Source organism: Capricornis sumatraensis, chromosome 10 (assembly GCF_032405125.1).
Source record: "Capricornis sumatraensis isolate serow.1 chromosome 10, serow.2, whole genome shotgun sequence".
Taxonomy (NCBI): domain Eukaryota; kingdom Metazoa; phylum Chordata; class Mammalia; order Artiodactyla; family Bovidae; genus Capricornis; species Capricornis sumatraensis.
In genome coordinates, this window is record NC_091078.1 from 5058538 (window position 1) to 5085499 (window position 26962).

Below are 26962 nucleotides of genomic sequence, written 5' to 3' on the forward strand. Positions count from 1 at the left end.
CCTTGTGATTGAAACTTCCCCAGGCAGAAAGGTGTGGTCTCTTCTTGGTTTTCTTAGGATTGAACAAATCTCAGAATCTCTCAAGGAGAACTTCCTCCTCACTTCTCAACAATCACAAATGGAGTCATGTACCCTCCCCCTAAAATGGCCTAAAGTGCTAGGACCGCCCAAGTGGGCTCAGACCCAGCAGGATATACCTCTGGTTCTGGACACCTCTACTTGGAACACCATGGTGGAGGGAAGGACACCTGTTCACAGGAGGGCTGTGCCAGCCTGGCTGTGGGGTGAGCTGATCAGGGAGATAGCAGATCTGTGTGTTCTTCAGCGACACTCATTCTCCTGAAGTCGGTGTGTGTCCTTCATAATGATGTTTTTATTGTCCTATTGCATATATGTCTGCTGCTTGGTATATCATTCTGGGATTTGCTCTTCGTGCTCTTCCTCTCTTTTTTGTTTCCTTAACTCTTTTATCGACATCTGTAAGGTAATAACATAGTCCTGTAGATTAATTCCGTCGTTTTTATACCTGATCGAAGCTCACCATATAAATTTCACTTCTTCTTTGATTCTGTTTTTGATGTTGTCACTGTTGATTCTGCACCAGAGGTCTGAATGAAAGTGAGGAGGAAATAGCTGACTGAGTCTGACAGATACTGAGACTCCTGTATCTCCAAATTGTTCTGCTGATATTGTCATTATTATTTATATTCTTCTCATATTTGGCCACAAGAAGGACTTTAATATTTTTTTCACTGAATTAAATATTTACTTGTGTATGTTTATTTGAATACACTGGGTCTTAGTCGTGGCATGCAGAATCATGTCATCTAGATTCCTGATCAGGTATCAAACCTGGGCCCTCTGCATTGAGAGTGTAGAGTCTTAGCCACCGGACAAGCAGGGGAATCCAAGAAGGACTTTAAAAAACCCTTATAGCTTGCATATCAATTGTTTATTATCTTTTTGGAGTCAAATGCTTCTTTAGAAATCTGTGGGCTTTTCTCCACAGGAAAATGCACGTATATTTGTATACTTAGCATTTTGGAGAAAGAGTGAGCTCCCCTGACGCCAGCCTGAGAGCCTGACTGAAGAAATATGTTACCTCTGAATGGAGGCAATCAGATTCCATTCTGTTCCTTTCTGTGCTAACAAGAACAATTTTGCTTTCGATCAGTGAATTAAGTACATACCATCTTGGAGGATGTGAAGATTGGATTTTCTTCAGATTTCTTCTAATTGGGCTTCTCTGGTACCTCAGTGGTAAAGAATCCACCTGCCAGTGCAGGAGACAAGGGTTCGATCCCTGGGTTGGGAAGATCCCCTGGAGAAGGAAATGGCAACCCACTCCAGTATATTCTTGCCTGGAAAATCCCACGGACAGAGGAGCCTGGTGGGCTACAGTCCATAGGGTCTCAGAAGAGTCAGACGTGACTTAGGGACTAAACAGCGACTTTTCTTCAGTTTTACCTCTTTGTAAGTGGAGATTTGAGGAGGTTTCCTCATAACTTATTGAGCCAAAAGAGATCATCTACAGCTTCCCTGGTGGCTCAGATGGTAAAGAATCCACCTGAAATGTGGGAGACCTGGACTCAGTCTCTGGGTGGAGAAGATCCCCTGGAGGAGGGTGTGGCAATCTGCTCCAGTATTCTTGCTTGGAGAATCCCCATGGATAGAGGAGCCTGGTGGGCTACAGTTCACAGGGTTGCAAAGAGTCAGACACAATTGAGTGGCTAAGCACAGCACAGGTCATCTGAGCTTTCGTATGTGTTCTCAGTATACGATTAGAGACAGTAGATATTTTTATTATTTAGTGCATGCTGCAAGTCTCACATGCTATTGTTTTCATAGAAATCTTTCTTCAAGTGTGCTAAAAGGCACAAAAGATCTTTCCCTCTGATGACTGGCAAGAAGGATGGATCATTACTGGGAACTTCATCCCTGTTTTCTTCTCTACTTGTTTTACTTGTTACAATATTTTCCTTATCAAACTGCATATAATTCTCCCATTGGAAAAGGAGCTGCTTCCAGCAGTAGTTTGCTGTCTCTCTTACTTCTGTGGTCAATGGATGCTCCATTTCCTTTATTCACTGCTGGGGTCCAGCCCTGTTGGATCTAGGGAATTCGAAGAGGGGACAGAGTCGGCGTCTGGGAAGGGACTATTTAATTAGAAATATAAAGATTAGGAAAGAATAGTGTAGTGGGGAATTTAGAGGAGGAAAGAGGCTATATTCCTTGGTTTACATGGAAAATCAATAAAACCTCGAGACAAGAGGTTTGCACCATCTACGTAGGCCACTGGCGCCTGCTTGAATAGTGGAGGGTGCCCCACCTTGGGGTTCCTCTTGCGTGGGTCTTAGAAGCCAGGGCAAGTAAGTAGACGTGGTTAGCCTCCAAGCTCCAAGGGATCAGCCTGAAAAGGAAAGGGAGGGAGAGGGAGAAAGAGAGAGGGAGAGAGAGTCAACATGGGGGGAGCCAGATTTCCAAGAAACTTGTTCGAGAAACTCTTCTGAGAAACTGGTCCATCCTTTATTGTTCAGGAAAGCTTGTTATACTTTTGGTTGTACATAGAGATCAGTGGATAATACCAGATTATGTAGCATCAGCAGCCCTGACTCTTATTGAGACCAGGCTTTCTCTCTGCATACCTAGCTGTATACACAAGTCTTAGGTGATTTACATCATCTTCTGGCCAGAAGGCCTAGTAGCATTTTATGGCCCTTTTCTGATAAGGGTCTGTCAACCAGAAAACTTGTTTGCCTTAATAGTGTTGTTCTTTTCCAAAATCTGGTGCCACTCTCAGAAAGCACTAAATAAAGTTACATTCTTATATAGCAAGGACACAACAATTTATAACAAAGAAAGAGGAGTACAGTGATTTATAACAAAGAGAAAATTCATTAACTCAAAAATCTAGTATTGCTAACATCAAAACTACTATATTCCTATTTCTGCATCCCGTTTACATTGATTAATATCCTCCCAGGTGCCTAAAAGATAAAGAATATGGAGGCCTGGCGGCAAACATTAACTCAACAATGAAACCCTTCACCAAACTAATTCTTAGCTCTAAAAGGCTCTATATCTTTAAGATGTTTTAAGCTTTGTGCCTCTCATGGTTGGGGGACTGTAAACAATTACAAGTTGTAAAAGTCTGGGGGAACCTGTCAGGCAAGTTAGAGAGCCTTCAGAGGGATTTGAGCTGAGACACTCCTTTCATATGCAGGAGACCATTTGGAGCTCTACGTTAACTTTTTCCAGAGAAAGGTGGTCGGGGATAGCCCCCTGTAATGTCAGAAGAGTATAGTATAGCAGACAGTAAACACAGATTTTAGTTTTGGGGCAGATGCTCCAGCAGAGGACCCCTTGAGACCTGACTCGCCTTGCCCATCAGGTCTCTCCGCATGACCTTGTCATGGGTGGGATCTCCTGTGCTGGCTCCTGGCAATTCACCATTTCTAACGATGATCCATTTACAACCACCCTAGTCCAAGCTTCCATCTTCTCTCACAAAGAAAATCTCTTGAGTGAAAGAGGATTTATCGTGGAAACTTCTAGACTGCAGGATAAGAAGGCAACAGAGAAATTCAGGGAGGATATTTCTGGAGCAACACAGAAAAATTAAGATGTAATCTGCAGAGTCTTTACCTTCTTCCACCTGTAATAATGAGATGATTTAAGAATACTGTTGAGATTTAACCAGATGGAAAAGGTTGCACATGCTTCTCTTGGGCCCCTCAGAAATAGGCCTCCTTATAATATTAATGACAGTGAATTTAGGAAAAGGCAGGCAAATGAGGCAAATGTAAATTGTAGCAAAAGAATTGAACACTCACACAGCCAAGACATATAGAGAGGAATTTGGAGTTAGGTGTTCCAGGAAAAAGGCAGGGTCATGCCTTAAAGAATTACAATTCTATGTACAAGACTGAGTAATATGTTTTTATAGAAGCATCAATTCAGTTCACTTCAGTCACTCAGTCTTGCCCGATTCTTTGTGACCCCATGAACTGCAGCATGCCAGGCCTCCCTGTCCATCAACAACTCCTGGAGATTGCTCAAACTCAAACATGTCCATTGAGTAAGTGACGCCATCCAACCATCACATCCTCTGTCATCCCCTTCTCCTCCTGCCTTCAATCTTTCCCAGCATCAGGGTATTTTCCAGTGAGTCAGTTCTTCACATCAGGTGGCCAAAGTATTGGAGTTTCAGCTTCAGCATCAGTCCTTCCAATGAATATTCAGGACTGATTTCCTGTAGGATGGACTGGTTGGACCTCCTTGCAGTCCAAGGGACTCTCAAGATTCTTCTCCAACACCACAGTTCAAAAGCATCAATTCTTCAGTGCTCAGCTTTCTTTATAGCCCAACTCTCACATCCATACATGACCACAGGAAAAACCATAGCTTTGACTAGGCGGACATTTGTTAGCAAAGTAATGTCTCTGCGTTTTAATATGCTGCATATAGAAGCGTAATTAGCTTCAATGACATACCCAAAAGGAAAAGGACTAAAAATTATGAATGTAATATATCTGAAAAATATTAAAAATAGATAACTGAACAGTCAAGAATAATGTCCTCAGGAACAAAATATAACAAAGGAAACTCTGTGAAATAATAGAGTTTCAGGTTAGGCTTTGCCTTAAACCTATTGGTCAAACATGGAGACCTTGAGCATTTGTTCCTCTGGCTAATGAGACATAGAACCCATGGGATCCAGTGTAAGGACGAAGCAAATGAGAGATTTCCAGAAAAGCTGGAAATCTATATCCTCAGTTTAAGCACTGATGAGAAGTGAACCCACTGTGCAGAAGGAGATAAGAAGGGAAATTTTCTATCTTGACTTTGGAGTTGCCTGGAAGAGGGACATTTTCTTGAGAAGTGATAACTGCAGAAGTCTCATGCAGGCTTGTGATCCGAGTCACATCACCTATGATGTCTAGTAAAGCACAAAAGAAAATTTAATGTTAAATCATGTGGTTTAGATTGGGTGTGATCCTAGGTTCATGATAGAAAGAGGCACAAGTATTCTTTGAAGCAATGCCAGTCTCTGTGGGCAAGAATCCCTTAGAATAAATGGAGTAGCCATCATAGTAAAAAAAAAAAAAAAAGAAGAAGAAGAAGAAGAATCTGAAATGCTGTACTTGGATGCAATATCAAAAATGACAGAATGATCTCTGTTTGTTTCCAAGGCAAACCATTCAATATCACAGTAACCCAAGTCTATGCACCGACCAGTAATGCTGAAGAAGTTGAAGTTGAATGTTTCTATGAAGACCTACAAGATCTTCTAGAACCAACACCCCAAAAAGATGTCCTTTTCATTATAGGGGACTGGAATACAAAAGTAGGAAGTCAAGAAATACCAGGAGTAATAGGCAAATTTGGCCTTGGAGTACAGAATGAAGCAGAGCAAAGGCTCATAGAGTTTTGCCAAGAGAATGCACTGGTCATAGTAAATACCCTCTTCCAGTGACACAAGAGACGACTCTACACATAGATATCACCACATGGTTAATACAAAAATCAGATTGATTCTATTCTTTGCAGCCAAAGATGGAGAAGCTCTATACAGTCAACAAGACTGGGAGCTGACTGTGGTTCAGATCATAAACTCTTTATTGCCAAATTCAGACTTGACTAGACCATTCAGGTATGACCTAAATCAAATCCCTTACAATTATACAGTGGAAGTGACAAATAGATTAAAGGGATTAGATCTGATAGAGTGACTGAAGAACTATGGATGGAGGTTCGTGACCTTGTGTAGGAGGCAGTGATTAAGAGCATCCCCAAGAGAAAGAAATGCAAAAAGACAAAATGGTTGTCTGAGGAGGCCTTACAAATAGCTGTGAAAAGAAGAGAAGCAAAAGGCAAAGGAGAAAAGAAAAGATACACCCATTTGAATGCAGAGGTCCAAAGAATAGCAAGGAGAGATAAGAAAGACTTCCTCAGTGATCAATGCAAAGAGATAGAGGAAAACAATAGAATGGGAGACTAGAGATCTCTTCAGGAGAATTAAAGATACCAAAGGAACAATTCATGCAAAGATAGGCTCGATAAAGGACAGAAATGGTATGGACCTAACAGAAGCAGACAATGTTAAGAAGAGGTAGCAAGAATACACAGAAGAACTATACAAAAAAGATCTTCACAACCCAGATAACCACAATGGTGTGATCACTCACTTAGAATCAGACATCCTGGAATGTGAAGTCAAGTGGGCCTTAGAAAGCATCACTACGAACAAAGATAGTGGAGGTAATAGAATTCCAGTTCAGCTATTTCAAATCCTGAAAGATGATGCTGTGAAAGTGCTGCACTCAATATGCCAGCAAATTTGGAAAACTCAGCAGTGGCCACAAGACTGGAAAAGTTCAGTTTTCATTCCAATCCCAAAGAAAGGCAATGCCAAAGAATGCTCAAACCACCGTACAGTTGCACTCATCTCAGTTCAGTTCAGTTCAGTTCAGTCACTCAGTTGTGTCTGACTCTTTGCGACCCCATGAATCGCAGCACGCCAGGCCTCCCTGTCCATCCCAACTCCCAGAATTCACCTAAACTCATGTACATCGAGTCAGTGATGCCATCCAGCCATCTCATCCTCTGTTGTACCCTTCTCTTCCTGACCCCAAGCCCTCCCAGCATCAGGGTCTTTTTCAGTGAGTCAACTCTTCTCGCGAGGTGGCTGAGGTATTGGAGTTTCAGCTTCAGCATCAGTCCTGCCAAAGAATATTCAGGACTGATTTCCTCTAGATGGACTGATTGGCTCTCCTTGCAGTCCAAGGGACTCTCAAGAGTCTTCTCCAACACCACAGTTCAAAAGCATCAATTCTTTGGTGCTCAGCTTTCTTCACAGTTCAACTCTCACATCCATACATGACCACTGGAAAAACCATAGCCTTGACTAGAAGGACCTTTGTTGGCAAAGTAATGTCTCTGCTTTTTTATATGCTATCTAGGTTGGTCATAACTTTCTTTCCAAGGGGTAAGCACTCATCTCACACGCTAGCAAAATAATGCTCAAAATTCTCCAAGCCAGGCTTCAACAGTATATTGTCACCCTGCTTATTTAACTTATATGCAGAGTACATCATGAGAAATGCTGGACTGGATAAAGCACAAGCTGGGATCAGGATTGCTGGGAGAAATATCAATAACCTTAGATGTGCAGGTGATACCACATTTATGGAAAAAACCAAAGAACTAAAAAGCCTCTTGATGAAAGTGAAAGAGGAGAGTGAAAAAGTTGGCTTGAAGCTCCACATTCAGAAAACGAAGATCATGGCATCTGGTCCCATCATTTCATGGCAAATAGATGGGGAAACAGTGGAAGCAGTGTCAGACTTTATTTTGGGGGGCTCCAAAATCACTGCAGATGGTGACTGTAGCCATAAAACTAAAAGACGCTTGCTCCTTGGAAGAAAAGCTATGACCAATCTAGACAGCATATTAAAAAGCAGAGACCTTACTTTGCCAACAAATGTCCATAGGTCAAGAAAGGATATGAGTTTGAGCAAGCTCCAGGAGATGGTGAAGGACAGGAAAGCTTGATGTGCTACAGTCCATGGGGTTGCAAAGAGTCAGACACAACTTAGGAACTGAACAAGTAACAACAACAACAACCAGCTGGAAAAGAGGTTAATAAACATGAAAAATAGAATGATAAGCTCTAACATACTGTTGACTGGATTTCTAGAAGGAAATAGGAAATAGCAGGGGAAAATAGTATTGAAAGATAGTATGGTTTAGATTTCTCTAGAATTATTGAAAAAACTAAACTCCAGGTCTAGGAAGCCTAGAATAAACATTGAAAATACACCTCATGTTGTGAATGCAGAATGCCAGAAATGGAGAAACATCTGGAGAAAATCCATGCAGAAGCGGTCATCTTCAAAGGAATGACAGTTAAACTGATTCCTCATAACTCGAGGTTGTGGGCTGAATATGCCTGCCAATATTCTAATACCATCCCAGTGAGACTGACTTTTCAGCTGCTGCTCTGTGGAACTGTGACTGAATAAAATTTTGTTGTTCCAAGCTACCAAGTTTGTGATAATTTGTTATTACAACCATAGAAATCTCATACACTGAACTAAAATGGAAGCAAGGCTATAGTGCAGTATTATCTTTACTGTGCTATGAAAAGTAATGTTCAACTTAGAATTTTTTTATTTTAAGAACGAGATCCAAATAAAAATGCTTTTTAATAAACAAAAACTAAGCTTTTCACCAACAAACCCACATTTAAAGGAAATTCTAAATGATATACTTCAAGGCGAGAAAAATGATCTTAGATGTAAGGTTTGAGGGCCACAGAAGAATGTTTAACAAATATATTGATAAATATTGGTTAAGTAGATAAATATTTACTGTATAAAATAATAGAAATTATGTATAATAAGAGAGCATAATGAAAACTAGAATTAAAACACTAGACATTGTTATGACATTAGTTGAGATGATGATTAGAGATAAAGATTGAGAGAGTAAGAATATTGATTAATTTCACACTTATGCAATTAAAGTGTTTATGATATCCAATGAAAAAACAATGGACAATATTTTTATAGCTTTGACAAGAGAATAAGAAAATGAAAATAGGAAAAAAATCATTTCAAGAAACTAAAGAGAAGGAAAAAGACCAGCAAAATATGTAATGTCAATAGCATGATGAACTCAGTTCATTTATAGGTATGATCATTGTCCAACATAAATGGACTGAGATTCCAACTAAGATGTCTAGGATGGATATAAAAAATTGAGTATATTTTGCTTACAAGAATCCCAACTAAAGTGTGATACAGAGGAAGACTGACAGCAAAGAAATAGGAAAAGAACAGCCAGATACTAAGCAAAACGAAGTGGTGTAGATATTGATAGCAGTAAACTATAAGGCAAGATACGTTACTAGAAATAGAGGATATATAAATAATGACAAAAGTTTCAGTTGAGCAAGGAGTTATAATTCTAAACTTATAGGTAATTAAGAAAACTCCAAATATGATTGTTGAAAATAAAGACTGAATACAAACAGAAATGGAAAAATTCCCCATCTAATGGACCTAAAAATGGACCACTGAAATCAGAAGCAGTTGGACAGTGGAAACACAAAACATTCCTGCAAACTGTCACAAAGTGAGGCTTCATACATTTTAAAGGATTTGTGTCACACATTCCGCATGCTCAGGTTATAATGCATTGAAGATTACTGAAAAATAATTACCTTATGTTTGGAAAAATTTTAAAACTCTAGTTAACTACTCATGAGTCAAAAACATTTCAAAGAGGACTTTTAGAAACAATGATACAATTAATACATATGATAACTTGTGGGTCATAACTAAAGCATGTTTGATTGTAGATTTATAGTCTTAAATAGTCCGTTCAGTTCAGTTCAGTTCAGTCACTCAGTCGTGTCCGACTCTGCGACCCCATGGATCGCAGCACGCCAGGCCTCCCTGTCCATCACCAACTCCCAGAGTTCACTCAAACTCACGTCCATCGAGTCAGTGATGCCATCCAGCCATCTCATCCTGGGTCATCCCCTTCTCCTCCTGCCCCCAATCCCTCCCAGCATTCCAATGAGTCAACTCTTCGGATGAGGTGGCCAAAGTACTGGAGCTTCAGCTTTAGCATCATTCCTTCCAAAGAAATCCCAGGGTTGATCTCCTTCAGAATGGACTGGTTGGATCTCCTTGCAGTCCAAGGGACTCTCAAGAGTCTTCTCCAACACCACAGTTCAAAAGCATCAATGCTTTGGTGCTCAGCCTTCTTCACAGTTCAACTCTCACATCCATACATGACCACAGGAAAAACCATAGCCTTGACTAGATGGACCTTAGTTGGCAAAGTAATGTCTCTGCTTTTGAATATGCTATCTAGGTTGGACATAACTTTTCTTCCAAGGAGGAAGCGTCTTTTAATTTCATGGCTGCAGTCACCATCTGCAGTGATTTTGGAGCCCAAAAAAATAAAGTCTGACACTGTTTCCACTGTTTCCCCATCTATTTCCCATGAAGTGATGGGACCAGATGCCATGATCTTCGTTTTCTGAATGTTGAGCTTTAAGCCAACTTTTTCACTCTCCTCTTTCACTTTCATCAAGAGGCTTTTTAGTTCCTCTTCACTTTCTGCCATAAGGGTGGTGTCATCTGCATATCTGAGGTGATTGATATTTCTCCCAGCAATCTTGATTCCAGCTTGTGCTTCTTGCAGCCCAGTGTTTCTCATGATGTACTCTGCATATCAGTTAAATAGGCAGGGTGACAATATACAGCCTTGATGTACTCCTTTTCCTATTTGGAACCAGTCTGTTGTTCCATGTCCAGTTCTAACGGTTGCTTCCTGACCTGCATTAGGAAAGAAAAAATGTTTAATATTCATGAGCTAAGTTTCATATGGAAACAGTTTCAAAAATAACCACTTAATAAATCCAAAGAAAATGGAAAAATAAAAATAATAAAGTTAAGAGTAGACATTGATGAAATAGAAAACCAGCACATAAAACAGTATCTATTAAGGTAAAACATACTTTTTAAGGAGAATTTGTGAAATATATTAACTTATAGGGTCAAAATAAGAGGGAAGATACAGAAATACAGATTGCTAGAAATGCATGATGGCACACAACTTTAGATGCATTGGGGAGAACAGAAGTAGAATGACACTGTGAGCAACTTATGCCAATCAACTGGAAAATTTGGACAACATGCCTAAACATGTAGGAAAAAAAATGACAGGGCGAGGAAGGCAAAACAAGAAAATTCCTATAGAAATAAGGAAATTTAATTAGTAATAAAAATCTTTTGACAAAGAAAACAAGTTGGATGAATTTATAGCCTAGTTTTACTTAATAATGTAGAAACTAGAGAAGGTATCTGTAGCATGTAATAAAAACTTAACATCCAGAACTGAAAAAAGGATCCCATAAATCATGCAAAATATAAAACCCAGTGGAAATTAGAGAAAAATCACAAGCACACAAAAGGAAACAGATGACTCATGAGTGTATGAAAGATATTTAACTCTTTTAAGTATTAGGGAAGTGGAAATTAAAGTCTAGTGATGTACCAATTCATTCTCAGCAGACTGGCAAATATTAGGAAGTCATAGGATATCAGGTGGGGAAGGAAATGGCAACCCACTCCAGTATTCTTGTCTAGAGAATCCTGTGGATGGAGGGCTGCTGTCCATAGGGTTGCGCAGGGTCGGGGACGACAGGAGTGACTTAGCAGCAGCAGCAGCAGGATATCAGGATCAGGAAAGGAAGAACAAGAACTCTTCACCACACATGGTTATAAGTGGATGCAAATCACTCTGGGAATTTGGTATGATCCAGTAAATTTGAATACATTCATATTTTCCTATGGTCTTCCCTTGTGGCTCAAGCTGGTAAAGAATACTCCTGTAGTGTGGCAGACCTGGGTTCGATCCCTGGGTTGGGAAGATCCCCTGAAGAAGGGAAAGGCTACCCACTCCAGTATTCTGGCCTGGAGAATTCCATGGACTGTATAGTCCACGGGGTCACACATAGTCGGACACAACTGAGCGACTTTCACTTTCATATTCTCCTATGGAGGAATTCTAATTCCAGGTATGTAGAGTAATTCTTAAAGGTGTGCACCAAGACACATAGGAAAGAAAAATTGCTCATAGAAGGTTTGTTCCTAATAGGAAAGAAGCAAAAACATTCAAATGGTAATCACAATACCATGAATACATTGTGGCAGAATCATACAATGCAAAGCATACAGCTGTGAAAATGAATAAACCAGAGCTGCATCCATCACCATGAATAGATCACAAAAACTTAATGTTAAACCCAGGGGTTTTTAGATGTTGGTGAATACTGGAATTATCTGGAGAGCTAATGTAGAACACAGAAGCTTAGCTTGTTGAAATGGGACAAGACTGGACCTCTGTAATTTTGTCAGTTCCCCAGGTGATCCTGATACAAGACTCAGTTTGAGAACCACTGTGTTAAGACACAATGGTAAGAGGCATGCAGACTGTTTAGCTTACACAAAGCTAAACAAAATGTGCAAGCCTAAGATATATATTACCTAGGTTACATCCATAAGTTATGGCATGGCAGAGGGAACTCCTGATGGCAAGCATTTGGGAAAGAGGCATCCAATCAAGATGCAGGTTATATTTTATTTCTTGATGGAAGGTACACTGAAATAATTTTATTATTCATAATTTATGTAGTGTTTGCGCATTAAGGTCCGTCTAGTCAAGGTTTTTCCAGTAGTCATGTATGGATGTGAGAATTGGACTACAAAGAAAGCTGAGCACAGAAGAATTGATGATTTTGAACTGTGGTGTTGGAGAAGACTCTTGAGAAGTCCCTTGGACTGCAAGGAGGTCCAACCAGTCCATCCTAAAGGAGATCAGTCCTGGGTGTTCATTGGAAGGACTGATGTTGAAGCTGAAGCTCCAATACTTTGGCCACCTCATGCGAAGAGCTGACTCATTTGAAAAGACCCTGATGCTGGGAAAGATTGAAGGCAGGAGAAGGGGACAACAGAGGATGAGATGGTTGGATAGCATTGCCGACTCGATGGACATGGGTTTGGGTGGACTCCGGGAGTTGGTGATGGACAGGGAGGTGTGATGTGCTGCTGTTCATGGGGTCGCAAAAAGTCAGACATGACTGAGCGACTGAACTGAACTGAACTGATGGATACATTCCATGTGGAACTGTCCATCTGTAATCTGAATCTGGGTTATATGCTTCCATGGGATGGGGCCATCCTGGCAACGCTTGTAACAAGGAAGATTTATTTTGAGCCTGTGCCCTTCCACACATCAGCTCTTAGTTGAGTGTATGGATATGATGTGTTACTGTTTCACTACTGCCTTGCTGACTTTGGTGAGGTCAGTGGAGGTCACACAGTATACACCCATTGTCTTGTTTCTCCTGCTAGCAGCACTCTCTGGAAGGAATGTTCAGCTGAGACAATGGGAAAGTTTGTTCTCCAAGTTGTTTATGTAAATTGGCTGCTTGATTGCCCTCTGCACCCTTAGGAAGACCCAGAGTTTGATCCTCTTCCCAGTAGTCCAGAGGCTGACCTGGTTTCCAGCCTGGAAGCAGTCCCTGGCATCAGTGAGCAGGGTGTGAGCCGATACCTGTGTGCAGCCCAGTAGTACTAAAGGACCTGGTGAGGCCATCAGGACAGAAGAAGGCCTGGCATGGAGCTGAGGGAGCTGACTGATGGTGCAGACTTGGGTATCTCCAAAGCAAAGGATAAATCCCTGGGAGAAGTGACCCTTTTCACTGCCTCCAAGGACCCAGGGGAGTTGCTTCTGTGGATTCTTTGCATCTGATTGCAGCTATCTCTGTACTAGATACTAGGGATAGGCCCAGAGGTGTGGCGGAGAAGGCGATGGCACCCCACTCCAGTACTCTTGCCTGGGAAATCCCATGGAGGGAGGAGCCTGGTGGGCTGCAGTCACTTTCACTTTTCACTTTCATGCACTGGAGAAGGAAATGGCAACCCAGTCCAGTGTTCTTGCTTGGAGAATCCCAGGGACAGCGGAGCGTGGTGGGCTGCCATCTATCGGGTCGCACAGAGTCGGACAACACTGATGTGACTTAGCAGTGGCAGCAGAGGTGTGGGGAGGTGGCTGGTAGTGCTCTGACTCAGAGTGAGTGGGTGAGAACAGGACTGTGGGAGATTCTGCAGAGATCCTTAGGGCAAGGGAGGCATATAGCGGCTAATGGGTTGGAGGAAGCTATGCCAAGTTCTCATCTCTGTCCTGGGAAGGTAGAATTGGAAAGGAACGGTCTGGAGATCAGGGCTACTTGCAGGAGGGCTTGACTTGCGGGACCCTTGACTAGGTCCTGGCTGCCCTGACATCAGTCCCGCCATATGCTGCTGCTTATTGTAGGGAAGTGAGGCTATATCTACCAGAAAGGTACTGTGTTCTCCTATCCGTCAGGCCCCCTACAATTTCCAAGGTTATTGTTGCAGGGTAGTAGGGAGGGTTCAATGCTATCCTATCTGGAAGTTGAGGTTGCAGGATAGGTTTAATAAAAGAGCTTCTATGGTGACCTCTGCCATCAAGCTGTTGCTGCTTCTGCTAAGGCGCTTCAGTCGTGTCTGACTCTGTGCGACCCCATAGATGGCAGCCCACCAGGCTCTGCCGTCCCTGGATTCTCCAGGCAAGAACACTGGAGTGGGTTGCCATTTCCCTCTCCAGTGCATGAAAGTGAAAAGTGAAAGTGAAGTTTCTCTGTTGTGTCCTACTCTTTTCGCGACCCCATGGACTGCAGCCTACCGGGCTCCTCCATCCATGGGATTTTCCAGGCAAGAGTACTGGAGTGGGGTGCCGTTGCCTTCTCCACTGCTATCAAGAGTAAGTGAGAAAAACAAAAGGTATGTCACATATCCATTTCTTTTAAGTGTGCTGACTTTGATGAACCCCCTTACGCATAATTTGAATGACCTCATGATTTTTCTAGGTTGCCTCCTACCCATGAAGACCTCTATATTCCTTCTTCAAGTAAAGCTGACCATGCTGTGCATTGGTCTTTCTTACAGTTTTACTTTCTAGTAGGTTAGAACATGAGTTCTCTCATCCTGCTATCCTGCTTGGGGCAATGTGTCCATTAGCAGGGCAGCTAAGAGCATAGCACAGATGTCCAGGCTCAGCTACATTCTCTGCTTTGTTTTCTGAAGCCCAACTGGATCCTGGGCTCTTCTCACTTGGTGGTCCAAAGATATGAACATTTTGCAATTTCCTCACCATTGATTGTCAGTTGGTCCCAATCCAATATGATCATCGTTCCTTAAACAGACTTTTGTCGGAAATACAAAGTTTAAGTGGTTGAAACACAGATTCAGTATGTACAAGCACTTAAATTCTTTAGAAATGCCTGTAGTTTTTACATTTGGGAACTATTGATCATTCTAAAAGGATGCAACTCTTAATTTCTTCCTTTCTCCCAGATCTAGTACATGGTTATAACTGACCAGTCTATACACTCATTTTGAGTACCTAGGACAGTTCCTGAAAGTGCTTTGTTTACCTTTAAATCCTTAAACATGTTATGTTCTTGTTTATGTGATTCTGAAAATTCCCGATCACTGTTTCTAACCTCATTAGCTCCATTTATACTTTCTCATCATCTCGAAGCTGGGCTGTGTCATCTGCAAGGAGGAAGACTTAAGGCCAATTTTAAAACACAGTTATTCATGGTTAAAATCTTGACTTGCAACCAACACAGATAAGAGTCACTTCTTAAAACCAGTGAACGTCTCTTCCACCAATAAAACCCTCGGTGAATGTCCATTTTTATAGTCCCTGTGTTGATCTCAGACATGGAGCTGCTTTGTTACTCTCTAATCCTCTCTCTGTACAGCAGTCAGAGATTTTTTAAAATGTAAATCTGATTGTGGCTTATTGGTGCATAAAATCTTTCAAGTGCTTCTCATCATCTACAGTGTGGATGTTTTAGCAGTATTTACTGAACCCCATAACCACATCTGGTCTAGGACACAGATCCCACACTGCCTTTGATCATTCCTCTCTCCTGCCAGTGGCCCTGCCCCTCCCTAGGTTGGAGGGACACCTTGCTGCCTGTACCATTGCCTCCATCTTCAGCAGTACTACCACCAACCTGACTCTTCGCTGTCCTGCCTGCTCGCCTTTACCAGCAAACACTGTGCCTAATAAGTTCATCCTTCAGGTTCAACTTCAGTGCTAATTCCTCACAGAAGCCTCATCCTGGAAAGAGCTCCCCTTGGCCTGCTCCCTTTGCTCTTTTTATGCATGAGAGTGCTCATTTTAAATAGGGTAATAACAGGATCTACCTCATAGAATTCCTAAGGCTGTTGCAAGTGCAAAATGAGATAATGCGTGTAAAGAACTTAGCACACGGGCCCATGTGGAAGTTCGATGGGTTCCTTTGCCCCTAGATTTCCGTATGACATCACTCCATATATTTCAGCCTATGATGACCTTGAGTTTCATCAGATGGAATTAAGCCTGCCTCATTCACAGCTATACCTGTCGTAACATAGAACAAAACATTGAGGAGCTGTTGGGTAGATTTTGTGCAATGAATGAGTGGATGAATGAATGGATATATTTTAAAATTTTGCATGTATGCAAATCTTTAAAAAATCTAATTATTAAAGAATTCTGGGAAACTTACTGCATTTTGTTCAGCTCTGTCAGAGGAAGCCAGTTTTCCTTGTCTATATCAGGTAGGCAACTCCCAACAGGAAACTGAGCCTTTTATTCCAGCTAATGCCTCTCATGACACTTGATAGTATTGGTTCTTTTAGGGTTTGACTCCATGGAAGCCAACGCATGGTGGTTTAGCTGCAGATTATCTTTTTCTGTTCTTCCGGGAAGGTGTCGAATAATCCTGTTTGCATTTTAGGGTAAACAAGTATTATTTGTAAGTAAGCAGCTAACAGACTGTTTGACCTTAAGCCCAAACTCATAACCCCTTTGGCATCAACTCTTTGGGCTGTCAACCTAGACATCTACTGGTAAGTCTTCTGCAGAGATTATGAGGTCATAAGTCAATGGTAAGCATTTCTGGTTATCTTCCCAGGAAATCAGTGACCCAGAGATCCTGGATCTGGTCCACAGCGCCCTTGGCAGGATGACTGTGGTCCGGCAGATCTTCCCTTCTGCAAAGGACAACCAGAAATGCATGAGGAACAACCACCGCATCTCCTCCTTGCTCTGCGACCCCCAGGAAGGCTACCTCCAGATGCTGCAGGTCAGTGCTGGCCTCCTAAACTTCTTCCAGGAGGGAGTCTCACCCATACCCTTGGCCTGCCTCATGGAACAGTGTGCCTCAGCTCTGGCTGAGCACACTTCCCCACCAACTGTAGTTATTAGAACTCTGTCATTTGCTGAAATTGAAACCAGTCAACTGGGCAGTACCTCTGAGCACATTAGCAGGCAATTATGGCCGATGTCAGCAGATGCAGCATATTAGCTCACTGGGTGCCTCTTGTATTTAAAAGTTGCACACTTAGGGAGTAAGGAGAGTCCTGTATCTTAAGTTTCTGTGATGACTGTGTTGATGGGGAATGATTTCATCTGTCAGGACTGGGGACAGAGCCTTCCCATGGAGAGTCATCATTTTGAACCCATTTTAAGTTCTTCCCTGTAGAAAGTCAAAAATATGGAAATAACTGGGAAACATCTCAGCTCCTCTTCTGAATGCTAAGTCTTAAGTCAACCAGAACACTGCTGGAATCCTAGCTGAGCAAGAGGGCGCAAAAGGTAGAAACATGACTTGCCCACCTGGTCCCTTCCTTCCAAGATGAGAAATACAGAGTGTGTATGATTAGTCCCTCCACTACTCTTTTGACATAGGTGCAATCAAGGTTAGCTTCTCTTAGGCCTGGTGGATGTGGAGCTGTGCACCCATGGTGAGGTGGTTTTCTTCCTGGATATTTGGGGGTAATGGTGAAGATTGTCTGTTGGTAGACTGGCATCTGAAACTCCACTAGGAACATGGTCCCTAAGAAAATTTTCTTTCAATGCTTGGTGGGAACCATGTAACAGAAGGAAATTTTTCCCACCTGAGTTTGTGAAATGTACTCATAATTTATGCATGGAATGTGGTTGCCACTCAGTGTTTGAAACTAGTTTACCCCTTCTTTCTGCCTGGCGTAGGGACTACAGGTCAGTGATGGGCTGTGTCTGCCTCTAGAGTATGAGCCCCATCCCAGGACATCTTGGTAACATCTAATCATGGGGCATATATTTGGGGAAGGGAGGTTATTATAATCTCTAGAGTGAGCTATGTACGTGTGTGATTTGTCAAAGTACCAAATCCATTCTATAATCTTAACTGGGGAGAGAGGAAGCATGCTCCCACAGATGGCAAATGCTAGAAATATGTTCTTGGTTGATAAGGAAGCATAGAAGACATCAGGGTTTCATTGGAGTAACTCCCACTAGCCCAAAGTCCACCGCTCCAGGGAGACATCACAAGGTCTGGGATCTTTGGAAGATGGTGAGGCGCTGACCAGGAGAGCAGATCAAAGACCTCTGAAGGGCCCATGGACTCGAAAGCCCCGGGCATATGCAGCAGGCGTGGAAGGTGCTTTATTTTAGGCTGCTGCTGTCCTGCTCTGCCTTCCTCTTTTCTAGAGTTTGGAGGAAGAGGTGAGGGCCTCTCACACTGACTCTGTATTAGCACCTCACTCTCCATGTGGATGGAAGTGTAGTGTGACCATATGGCCCAGGCAATGTGTGCTCGTCCCCACCTGGGGCCGGAGGGGGAGGTGCCTGCCATTCTCTGTGGGGGCCAGACCCTGAGGGGGTCTCACTCCCAGGAAGGTCTCTATGGGTTCTCTCTCCCCAAAAGGCTTCATCCTTCCCCAAAGACACACCACCCCTATTCTACCCCGCCCCATACCCCCTGTTCATTTTCCCATTTCTTTCTTGCCTTACCTCTTCTACTCCACAAGAAAAGAGGGCTGCTTCCTATTTCACCAACATGTCCTGCCCTGGTGGGGTGGAGGGAGACAGCCAAAGTATGGCTCATCAATGTCTTGATTCATCATTTTGCCATGGACAGGAAGCCCAGCTGAGCTCTTTCGTTCATATCAGTCACACTGGATGTAAAGAATCTCTCCTGGAGGACAAGAGAGGGAAAGACACTGATTGCAGCAGAGAGGAATGCAGTAGAGGACTTTCTGGAACGACACACGTTTATTAGGAGGATGAACAAAGCCATGGCTCTGCGGTGGGGGGCTAATCCTCAGGTGAAGTCAGTTCAGTATCGAACACAGAATCCTGGCCACCCTACCTCACTCTGTTTCTGCTGAGAGCCAGACGCCGTATGAAGAGCAAGATTTAAGACCTGCCTCACAGATCTTGCAGCAGCAGTAGCAGCAGTGACAGCAGCAGCAGTAGCAATAGCAGTGGTAGCAACAGTGATAGTAACAGTAACAGAAGTAGCAGCAGTAGCAGTAATATTAATAGTAGCAATAGCAGTATCGGTAGTAATAGCAGCAGCAGCAGTAGCAATAGCAGCAGCAGCAGCAATAGCAGCAGTAGTATAATAGTAGCAGCAGCAGCAGCAATAGCAGCAGTAGTATAATAGTAGCAGCAGCAGTAGCAATAGCAGCAGCAGCAATAGCAGCAGTAGTATAATAGTAGCAGCAGCAGTAGCAGCAGTAGTATAATAGCAGCAGCAGCAGCAATAGCAGCAGTAGTATAATAGTAGCAGCAGCAGTAGCAGCAGTAGTATAATAGCAGCAGCAGCAGCAATAGCAGCAGTAGTATAATAGTAGCAACAGCAGTAGCAATAGCAGCAGCAGTAGCAATAGCAGCAGCAGCAATAGCAGCAGCAATAGCAGCAGTAGTATAATAGTAGCAACAGCAGTAGCAATAGCAGCAGCAGTAGCAATAGTAGCAGCAGCAGCAATAGCAGCAGTAGTATAATAGTAGCAGCAGCAATAGCAGCAGTAGTATAATAGTAGTAGCAGCAGCAGCAATAGCAGCAGTAGTATAATAGTAGCAGCAACAGCAATAGCAGCAGTAGTATAATAGTAGCAACAGCAGTAGCAATAGCAGCAGCAGCAGCAGCAATAGCAGCAGTAGTATAATAGCAGCAGCAGCAACAGAAGCAACAACAGCTTTAGTAGAAGAAGAAGTAGCAGCAACAGCACAGGAGCCAGGTTGCTTGGGTTCAAATCCCAGTAAATCTAGCTGCTAATGATTTTTTATTATTTATTTGTCGTTCTATGCCTCTGCTTCCTTCTCTGTACGTTGGGGATTCAAATATTACCTACCCCTCAGAGTTATAATGAAAATAAATGAGAGGATGTATAGACAGCAACAAGAACAAGGCCGAGCTGTTAACAGAACTCTCCTACTAGAGGATGTGGCCAGGTGTGCTTGGCTTTCCATGGGAAGACTGAACGTGGCCTCATGATTTTTTGAACAGTGTGATGTAGTCTACTTTTGTCCTGAGCGTGCTCTTTGAAAGTCTCGCAGCGGGTGGGAGAGCTCACTTCTGTCTAGCCCCTCATCACCGGTGTTGGGCACCACTTACCATTGCCTCAATCATGCAGGAACTCCATCAGTGCTGCCTTGGGGTGGGGGGAGGGGAGGCCAGTGTCTTTGCGGCCTGCATAGCTCTTCAGACAAGACCCTGCTCCTTGGAGACTCTCGATAAGGGCTAATGGGGTAGATCTGTTAAGAATGCAGGTCTTAACATAAGTTAAACTGTCTCGGGAAGCCTCTTTATATATCTATAAATAAAATACTTTATTAAATGAATCTATCTCCATTTGTTGCATCTGCTTCCTTGTACAGGCTGTGATGAGAGGCAAATGTGGATTTATTTACTCATCCCACCCAACAACCATTTGGGCAGCTTGTAGATTCATCTCATTTACAAGCCATTCCCTTCAAGTTTTCTCTGTAGCTATTACCACTTCTTTCTTTCTTAATGACAGTGTAGAAGGCAAACTAATTTCTACTAGCCTCTAGCTGTGAGATTTATTGAGAAGATTCCAACATGTTTAGCACAACCAACTGAAGGGAAAAAAAATACAACATTGACGTCATGGATTATTAACTTTGTCTTGATGGAATTAATGAAAATTATTTTGGAAATGGAGCTCTCAAGTCCATCTTTAGTTTTTTCCCCAGACAGCTTCTCTTGGGATGATAATTCTGGGTTAGAAGTTTTCAAGAAGGCTATCAAAAGCAGGGAATTTTTGCAAGATCATCCATCTCTCTGCTTCTGCACTGAGCTGACCTCAGAAGCTCCATCTTCTTCTATTAGGCCTGTGGTCAGGGCTTTTTGTGCTGCAAAGCCAACCAGGCACTATTATAGCAAATCAATTTGGTTCCTATTTAGTAAAGAGAACATCTTTTGGAAGAAAAGTACCTAAGTAAGTGGCTTCTATTAGCTCCAAAGGCACTGCTTTTGCAACGGGCAGTGCTGTTGTTTATTTTTCCCTACAAAGCACTGTCTTATTTGGGTGCTTCTCATTCTTATTTTCTCAACAGGTTTGTTAAGGGGTTGTCTGTGATAAAAATGACAAGACCCTAAGAACCCCCGAGGCTTTGCTCAGATTTTATGGCAGGCTTGCTCAGAGCAGCATCTGAACCATCCCTGGTCTTTAGGACTGCATTGCCTGATGACTTCAGGGCTGCAATTAACCTAACAAATGAATTGTCACATTCTTACTCCACTTCTATTCAAATGTGTTTCCAAAGCGGGACAGGCAAATGATAGAAGCTGTGTTGTCTGGTCACTGTGGAGCCCGAACCTTGAATGAGGCTGCAGGAGCTAAAGTGGTGTTGTCATAAAATGCTCCCTTAGGTTGGGATTTCTCTTCTTTGTGAATTTTAAAATCGTAAGATGGCTTAATAGATGGAATCATTGCTCCCTCTTTCAACTTGTTACAGCATTTTGATCCCACTCCCCATACCACCACGTCTTGCATCTCTATTTCTTTAAGGCTTTCTGCACACTTGTCCTAAGCTTACAAGTTTCTTGTCAACCTGCCTATAGAAGCCTTTCCTCTGAAGCAGCACCGAACCTCTTCATACCAGAGTTCCTTTGGACATCTTGCCATTTTCGCTGGTTTATTTCACCCTAAAGACCCAGATGGAACATGTAGTGGCCAGCATGGATCGATGCCTTTCTCAGAGACAGGTGCACAGGTGGTCCCCTTGGCTACAGCTGATTGCCGTCCTGGCCACGGGTGGCTATATGAACAGCTGGAGGCCAGAGAGCCTTGGGTAGAGCAAGTGACCCTCAACGCTCCACCCTCCTCGCATCTTGGATTCAACATGAGGAGAGCTCCCCCGACTCTCTGCCCTCTGCCACCATCTGTTCCCTCCTCAGGCCTGGATGTGGCTTCCCCTCTCGGGACGGGTGGGCTGGCAGCAGGTTGGCAGAGAGGTTGCACCTGGAGATGGATTTCTCGAGCTGTGACATCTGGGCATCGGCTTGTCCTCCCGGTGGGACCCTCTGCTGGTCTGAGTGTGCTGGATGGACAGAGCCTGTCTGAGGATCTGATCAGAGGTCAGTTCCTGCTGTTTGCCTCTGTGAGGTCTCTCTACACAGTCAACTTTGCTTGATTAATGATGGAGGCAAGAGAAAACCAGCCTCTTTGGAAAGCTGGAGGAAATGCAGCCTTTCTTAATGAAAACATTTCCCACATTGCCAGCTTTGGTGTTGGGCAGATAATGGTCTGGTGGTGAGATGCAGCTGGCCCACATGGCTGTGACCCTTGCCTTCCATCCATCTTCCCATGCCTTCCAGGATGACTTGTACCTTGATAATGTGAATGCCCAGCAACTCCCTGGGCCCCTGAGTATAAGGGAGGCAAGGCTGGAGCAATCTAATATGATTGGCCTAAATTCTGATATACTGTGGAGAAATGTGTATGGAGCTCTGGGAGGGCAGACAGCTGGCGCCCTAGCAGAGCCATTGTCATCCTTGGGGGCCTCTCCCTTCCACTCTGATGGGGATGCACACAGGGCTCAGCCTGCTGAGGGTCAGATAGAACCAAATGTGTATGTATGGCTCTGCTGGAGAGCTCAGGACATTTCATGGGAGTGGGGCGGGGGAGGGGGGGCTCTGTTTCCATTACTGCTGACCCTCGAACTGCTTCTAGGGACTCAGTAAGTAAGTAAACAAATCACCTGGGCTTCTGATGGGACTGCTGCTACCGCATCTAGTACCAACCCAGATGCGAGCAACCCAAATTTGAGTACCAACCCAAATCAGAGCCTTTTCTGGTTTCAACAAGACAACACATCTCAGTCTCAGAGATGGTGTCACATATGGTGGGCCTTGGAGTGGGACTTTTGCATTGTAGCTGCACAAACAGCTTCTCAGGTTCTAAGTCTTCCCCAGTGAGATATGATTGCTCCTCTGCTGCCCCATTCCCCCCATCCTGTGCTTCATCCTTTCTCTGCATCTTGCTACCCTCCCTTTCCTATCCGCTAACTGGGTCTTGACTCCAAAATAAATTCTCCTTATTTTCTCATGAAGATCAATTTAACAGTTTTACTGGTAGCCTTTGCTCCTGCTGACACAAGGTATTTTCTTAAATAAAATATAGTTACTGATGTAATGGGGATTCTTGGTGTTAGCTCTTAGAAAAAAAATCTATCTTTCCATTCTTGGTCCTCAGTTGGTTTCATGTGATTGGTCTTTAATTATCTAGAAGCCAGGAATGTCTACCTGGGTTTCTTAAAAGCTGAAGTCCAGTCAGGAACTCATAGCTAAATTCTCTCTTATGTCTCCTAGGGATGTGACCTCACCTTCCTTGTTTCCCATCTGAGGACCTGCCTCTTACATAGGGGACTGACTTTAGAAAGACAAGCGTTGCCAGGATGCCCCCATCCCATGGAAGCATATAACCCAGATTCAGATTACAGATGGACAGTTCCACATGGAATGTATCCACACAGAGGTCCTATTCCCTTTCACAGTGTGGCTTCTACTCTTGATCACTTTAGTTCTAAGAGGCATCCTCTTTGCAAACACTTTGACATCTCTTTGTTTCTTCCTAAGAACCAATTTAAAACTATTCATTCAACATCCATTAATTCCGCAGACACACTTTAAGCACTTATTAAATGCCAGTTCCTATGTTAGACATTTCACAAATGTTGTCTCTCTGGTTCTCACAAACTCCAAATAAATCAGGAATTTTAATCTCCATTTAGTAACACTTTCCAGTTATAGAGAATGTCATGTGTCAAGGCCCAGAAGCCAAGGAAGGCAGGGGCTGAGTTTAGTGTGTCTGAGGCAAGAAGTACTGGGAAATCAATTAGCGAGGAGAGCAGTGCCAGGGAACGGAGGCCAGGGTGGGTAGCCCTCGGGGATATGACAGGGCAGAACGTGCCTATGGGAATGACAACTCAGTGCAGGGTGGAAGCTGGAGACAAGGTAACCGGGGATTGCCCTATCCCCGGGGAGAAATAAGGGCATTTGAACTATGTGGAGGCTGTGGGAGGTGGCCATGTAGAGAGGATGTTCGGAAGCACCCCCAGGGGTGAAACTCCTAAGCCCGGGCAGGGAATGGGTGGCGGGTGACAGGGTGCAGGGCGTGGCGCCTCCCGCAGGTGTGGGGCTGCTGATGTGCCTGTTCTAGCTCTAGTCACCTTCCACATGTCACTTACTCTCCCCTGCACACCTGGATGGTCTTAGTGCAGGACTGGCTGTGCCCTGGACTCTTGTGGCTGAGCCAGCCCTGCAGTGCAAATGTCAGGCTTAAAAGCACGCCAAGCCATCTCCCTTTCAGGAACCTGGGTCAGGGTATTGTGCAGGCCCTCACTCTGGGCCTTCCTATATTGGCAGCTTTTATAATGCACCCTGAGAGCAGAGAAGTGGCCTTTTCCTCAAAGGGCAGCCCTGCAACACCTTAGGACATGCAGACCTAAAAGGCCCAGCTCAGGCCCAGGGCGCCATGGCCGTTGTGACCTTGCTGCTGGGCCAGGAGGAAGCCAGGGACATACACCCAGGTGAGCAGCTTTCTGTGCTGGTCCTGATACCCAGGGCTGGTCCCTGCTCAGTCTTTTGACCCTGAAGCTGCAGGCGCCATGTATGACCCCTGCTTGCCCTTGAAAAGCTTTCAGGCCAAGGGGCATTGGAGCAGAGGCGAGTGGTGTTGGCAGATCAAAGTTTCTTTTCACAAGAGCCTCCACGCTTCTGTGTGACAGATCACACTGGGCCCTGGCCACCAGGGACACCCCTGGTTGACAAGCTCTCTGCTGACCCACATTGAAGTCAGGAGCCTGCCTGGGTCCTTTGTTTCTCCTTCTATTCCTTTCTGTCCCTGTTCCCTCCAAAAATAAAACTAAATTCAGAGAGCTTGGGATGATACTTGGCTACTTGGCACCAGGGTTATAATCAAAACCACCCACTGCACCTCTCCAGGGACGCTGAACATACTGTATGTTATTGTAATCAAGATAAGGCTAGAGCTTTTTAAAATTGTTTTTGTCTATTTTTTTTGGCTGCACTGCACAGCATGCAGGATCTTGGTTCCTCCGCCAGAAATCAAACCTGTGTCCCCTACAGTAAAAGCACAGCATCTTAACCACTGGACCACGAGGGAAACCTCAAGGCTAGAACTTTAGATGACTTGTTCAGCATCACCTTGCGAGTGAGAGGAAGAGGAGATTCAATTCACCCGTACTTTGAGCATTTATCAAGCACATGCTATATCTATGGGCTCCTGTCCCTGCTGGGTGTTAAGCAGTGAGCAGAGCTGGCCCAGGTCAACCCAGGCCCCGGGCTAAGCTGCACAATAGTAGAGTGACAGTTCTGCTGTATGACACAAAAGAGGACCCCAGCGTGCATCTCTCAGTGGGCTCACCAAACCAGCCAGGCCCCTTGCAGCTGTGTGTACACTTAGAAAGGAGGCCATAGGCTCCCAGGAAAGCCTCAGGTTCCTCTTCCGGCTCTGGCTCTTGTCTGCCTCTGACTTTCCTCCATCTGGCATCTTTGACCCAGTTCCAGGTCTTTTGCTGTGCATCCGGGTCTTTCCTCTGCCATGCCCTTGGCCCAGACACTCTGGCCTCTCTTTAGCTTGTCAAGTCAGCTCTCACCTGAAATGCTTTTATAGTCTTTTGTCATTTCTGGGCTGCAGTGCTCTTAGGATAGCCAGAGTCCTACGCTCCCACTCTCAGAGGAATGAGGTGATGGTAGCTGCTTGTCTGTCTTTCGCTAGAGAACTCTGTGCTGGGCCTCACCTGAGACATGAGAGAGAGAGAGGCAAGGACTCCTTCAGGCCAGGTCCCTTTCTCTGACCCTGCAACCTGTAGCACCAGCTCAGGCTGTTTGCTCCTCAAGACAAGCATTGAGTGAGAGTCAATGAAGCTGGGAGCCTCTGTCTCTCTAGATCTTTCCTTTTGACTCAGGGACCTGGCTTCACCAATCCGGGACATTAGCACACTGGTCTTTACCCACCTACCCCAAGGAAAGGTTTCTTTTATGTTTGTCAGGATCTGGAGGGAGCCCCCTGGAGAGGCAGCCTTTCTACTGTTCTTGATCTTTGTTTCCTTAAAAGTGCCTTCTCCTGACAACCCTCCCTTGTATGCCCACCAGTGAACCTAGACGGTCACCCAAGTTAGGATGCTGAGGTTGCTGAGATGACCATGAAGCCACAGATAAGTACTGAAGTGTTAGCTTCTGCCCAAAGCGGGGAGAAGTATTGAGATAGCATCTTGTAGGAGGCGGGGCAGAAGAGAGAGGAGAAGATGTAAACAGCTCCAGGTGAGGAGCCAGAAGACACTCTGAGCAAATATAAACGAGAAACACATTTTTGTTTGAATAAAGCATGACTCCTCTCACGTCAAAGTTGGGGCATAAAAATCTCTTTTTCCTGCTGTTTTCTACATTTTATCTTTTTGTGAACCAAGGTCAATTAGTAGAGATCCATCCATCCATTCATCTATCTATCCACCCATCTTCCCTACCCACCTCCACATACCCGTTCATCTACATGCATCCATCCATCAAACATACTTCAAGTACCAACCATGTACTTTGGTTGGTGTTGGGTTCTAGAGATAGTGGAAATATCAATACATAAACGTGGAAAAGAGCATTGCTCAAGCCTATTCTTCCTTTGGCCTTTCTGAGTCACATCCTGTTGTTTTCCTCTTCATGGCAGGCCTTTCTGCATTCATATATTTGTATTGGATAAATCACTTATGTAATTAAGTACCTTAATTTATTGTGACTAGAAGTGCACTGGGCCACTGCAGGGGAGGAGTGGCCCTGTGTGTGTGTGTGTGCGTGCGCGCGAGTGTGTGTATAGGCGGGGATGTGGGTCAGAGGGTGCCAGCTTTGTGAATAGCGTTGGCTGTGAGTGGGTGGCTGGGAGATCCATAAATGTCTTGAGAAGAGAAATCTTCACATCATCAAGGACTCTCAGCTTTGAGATATCCTTTAAAAAAAAAAAAGCAAATAAAAAATAACACCAAAGCAACT

The 26962-nt window shown here is 43.9% G+C and overlaps 1 protein-coding gene across 1 annotated transcript in view; it reads left to right on the forward strand.

The window, feature by feature from the left end:
* The window catches only part of GRID1 (glutamate ionotropic receptor delta type subunit 1), a 685207-nt gene that overhangs the window by 440306 nt on the left and 217939 nt on the right, over positions 1-26962 (forward strand). Inside the window, exon 6 of the mRNA XM_068982608.1 lies at positions 16574-16744. Within this exon, the coding sequence (XP_068838709.1) occupies positions 16574-16744 (171 nt within the window). The remainder of the gene's footprint in view (positions 1-16573; positions 16745-26962) is intronic.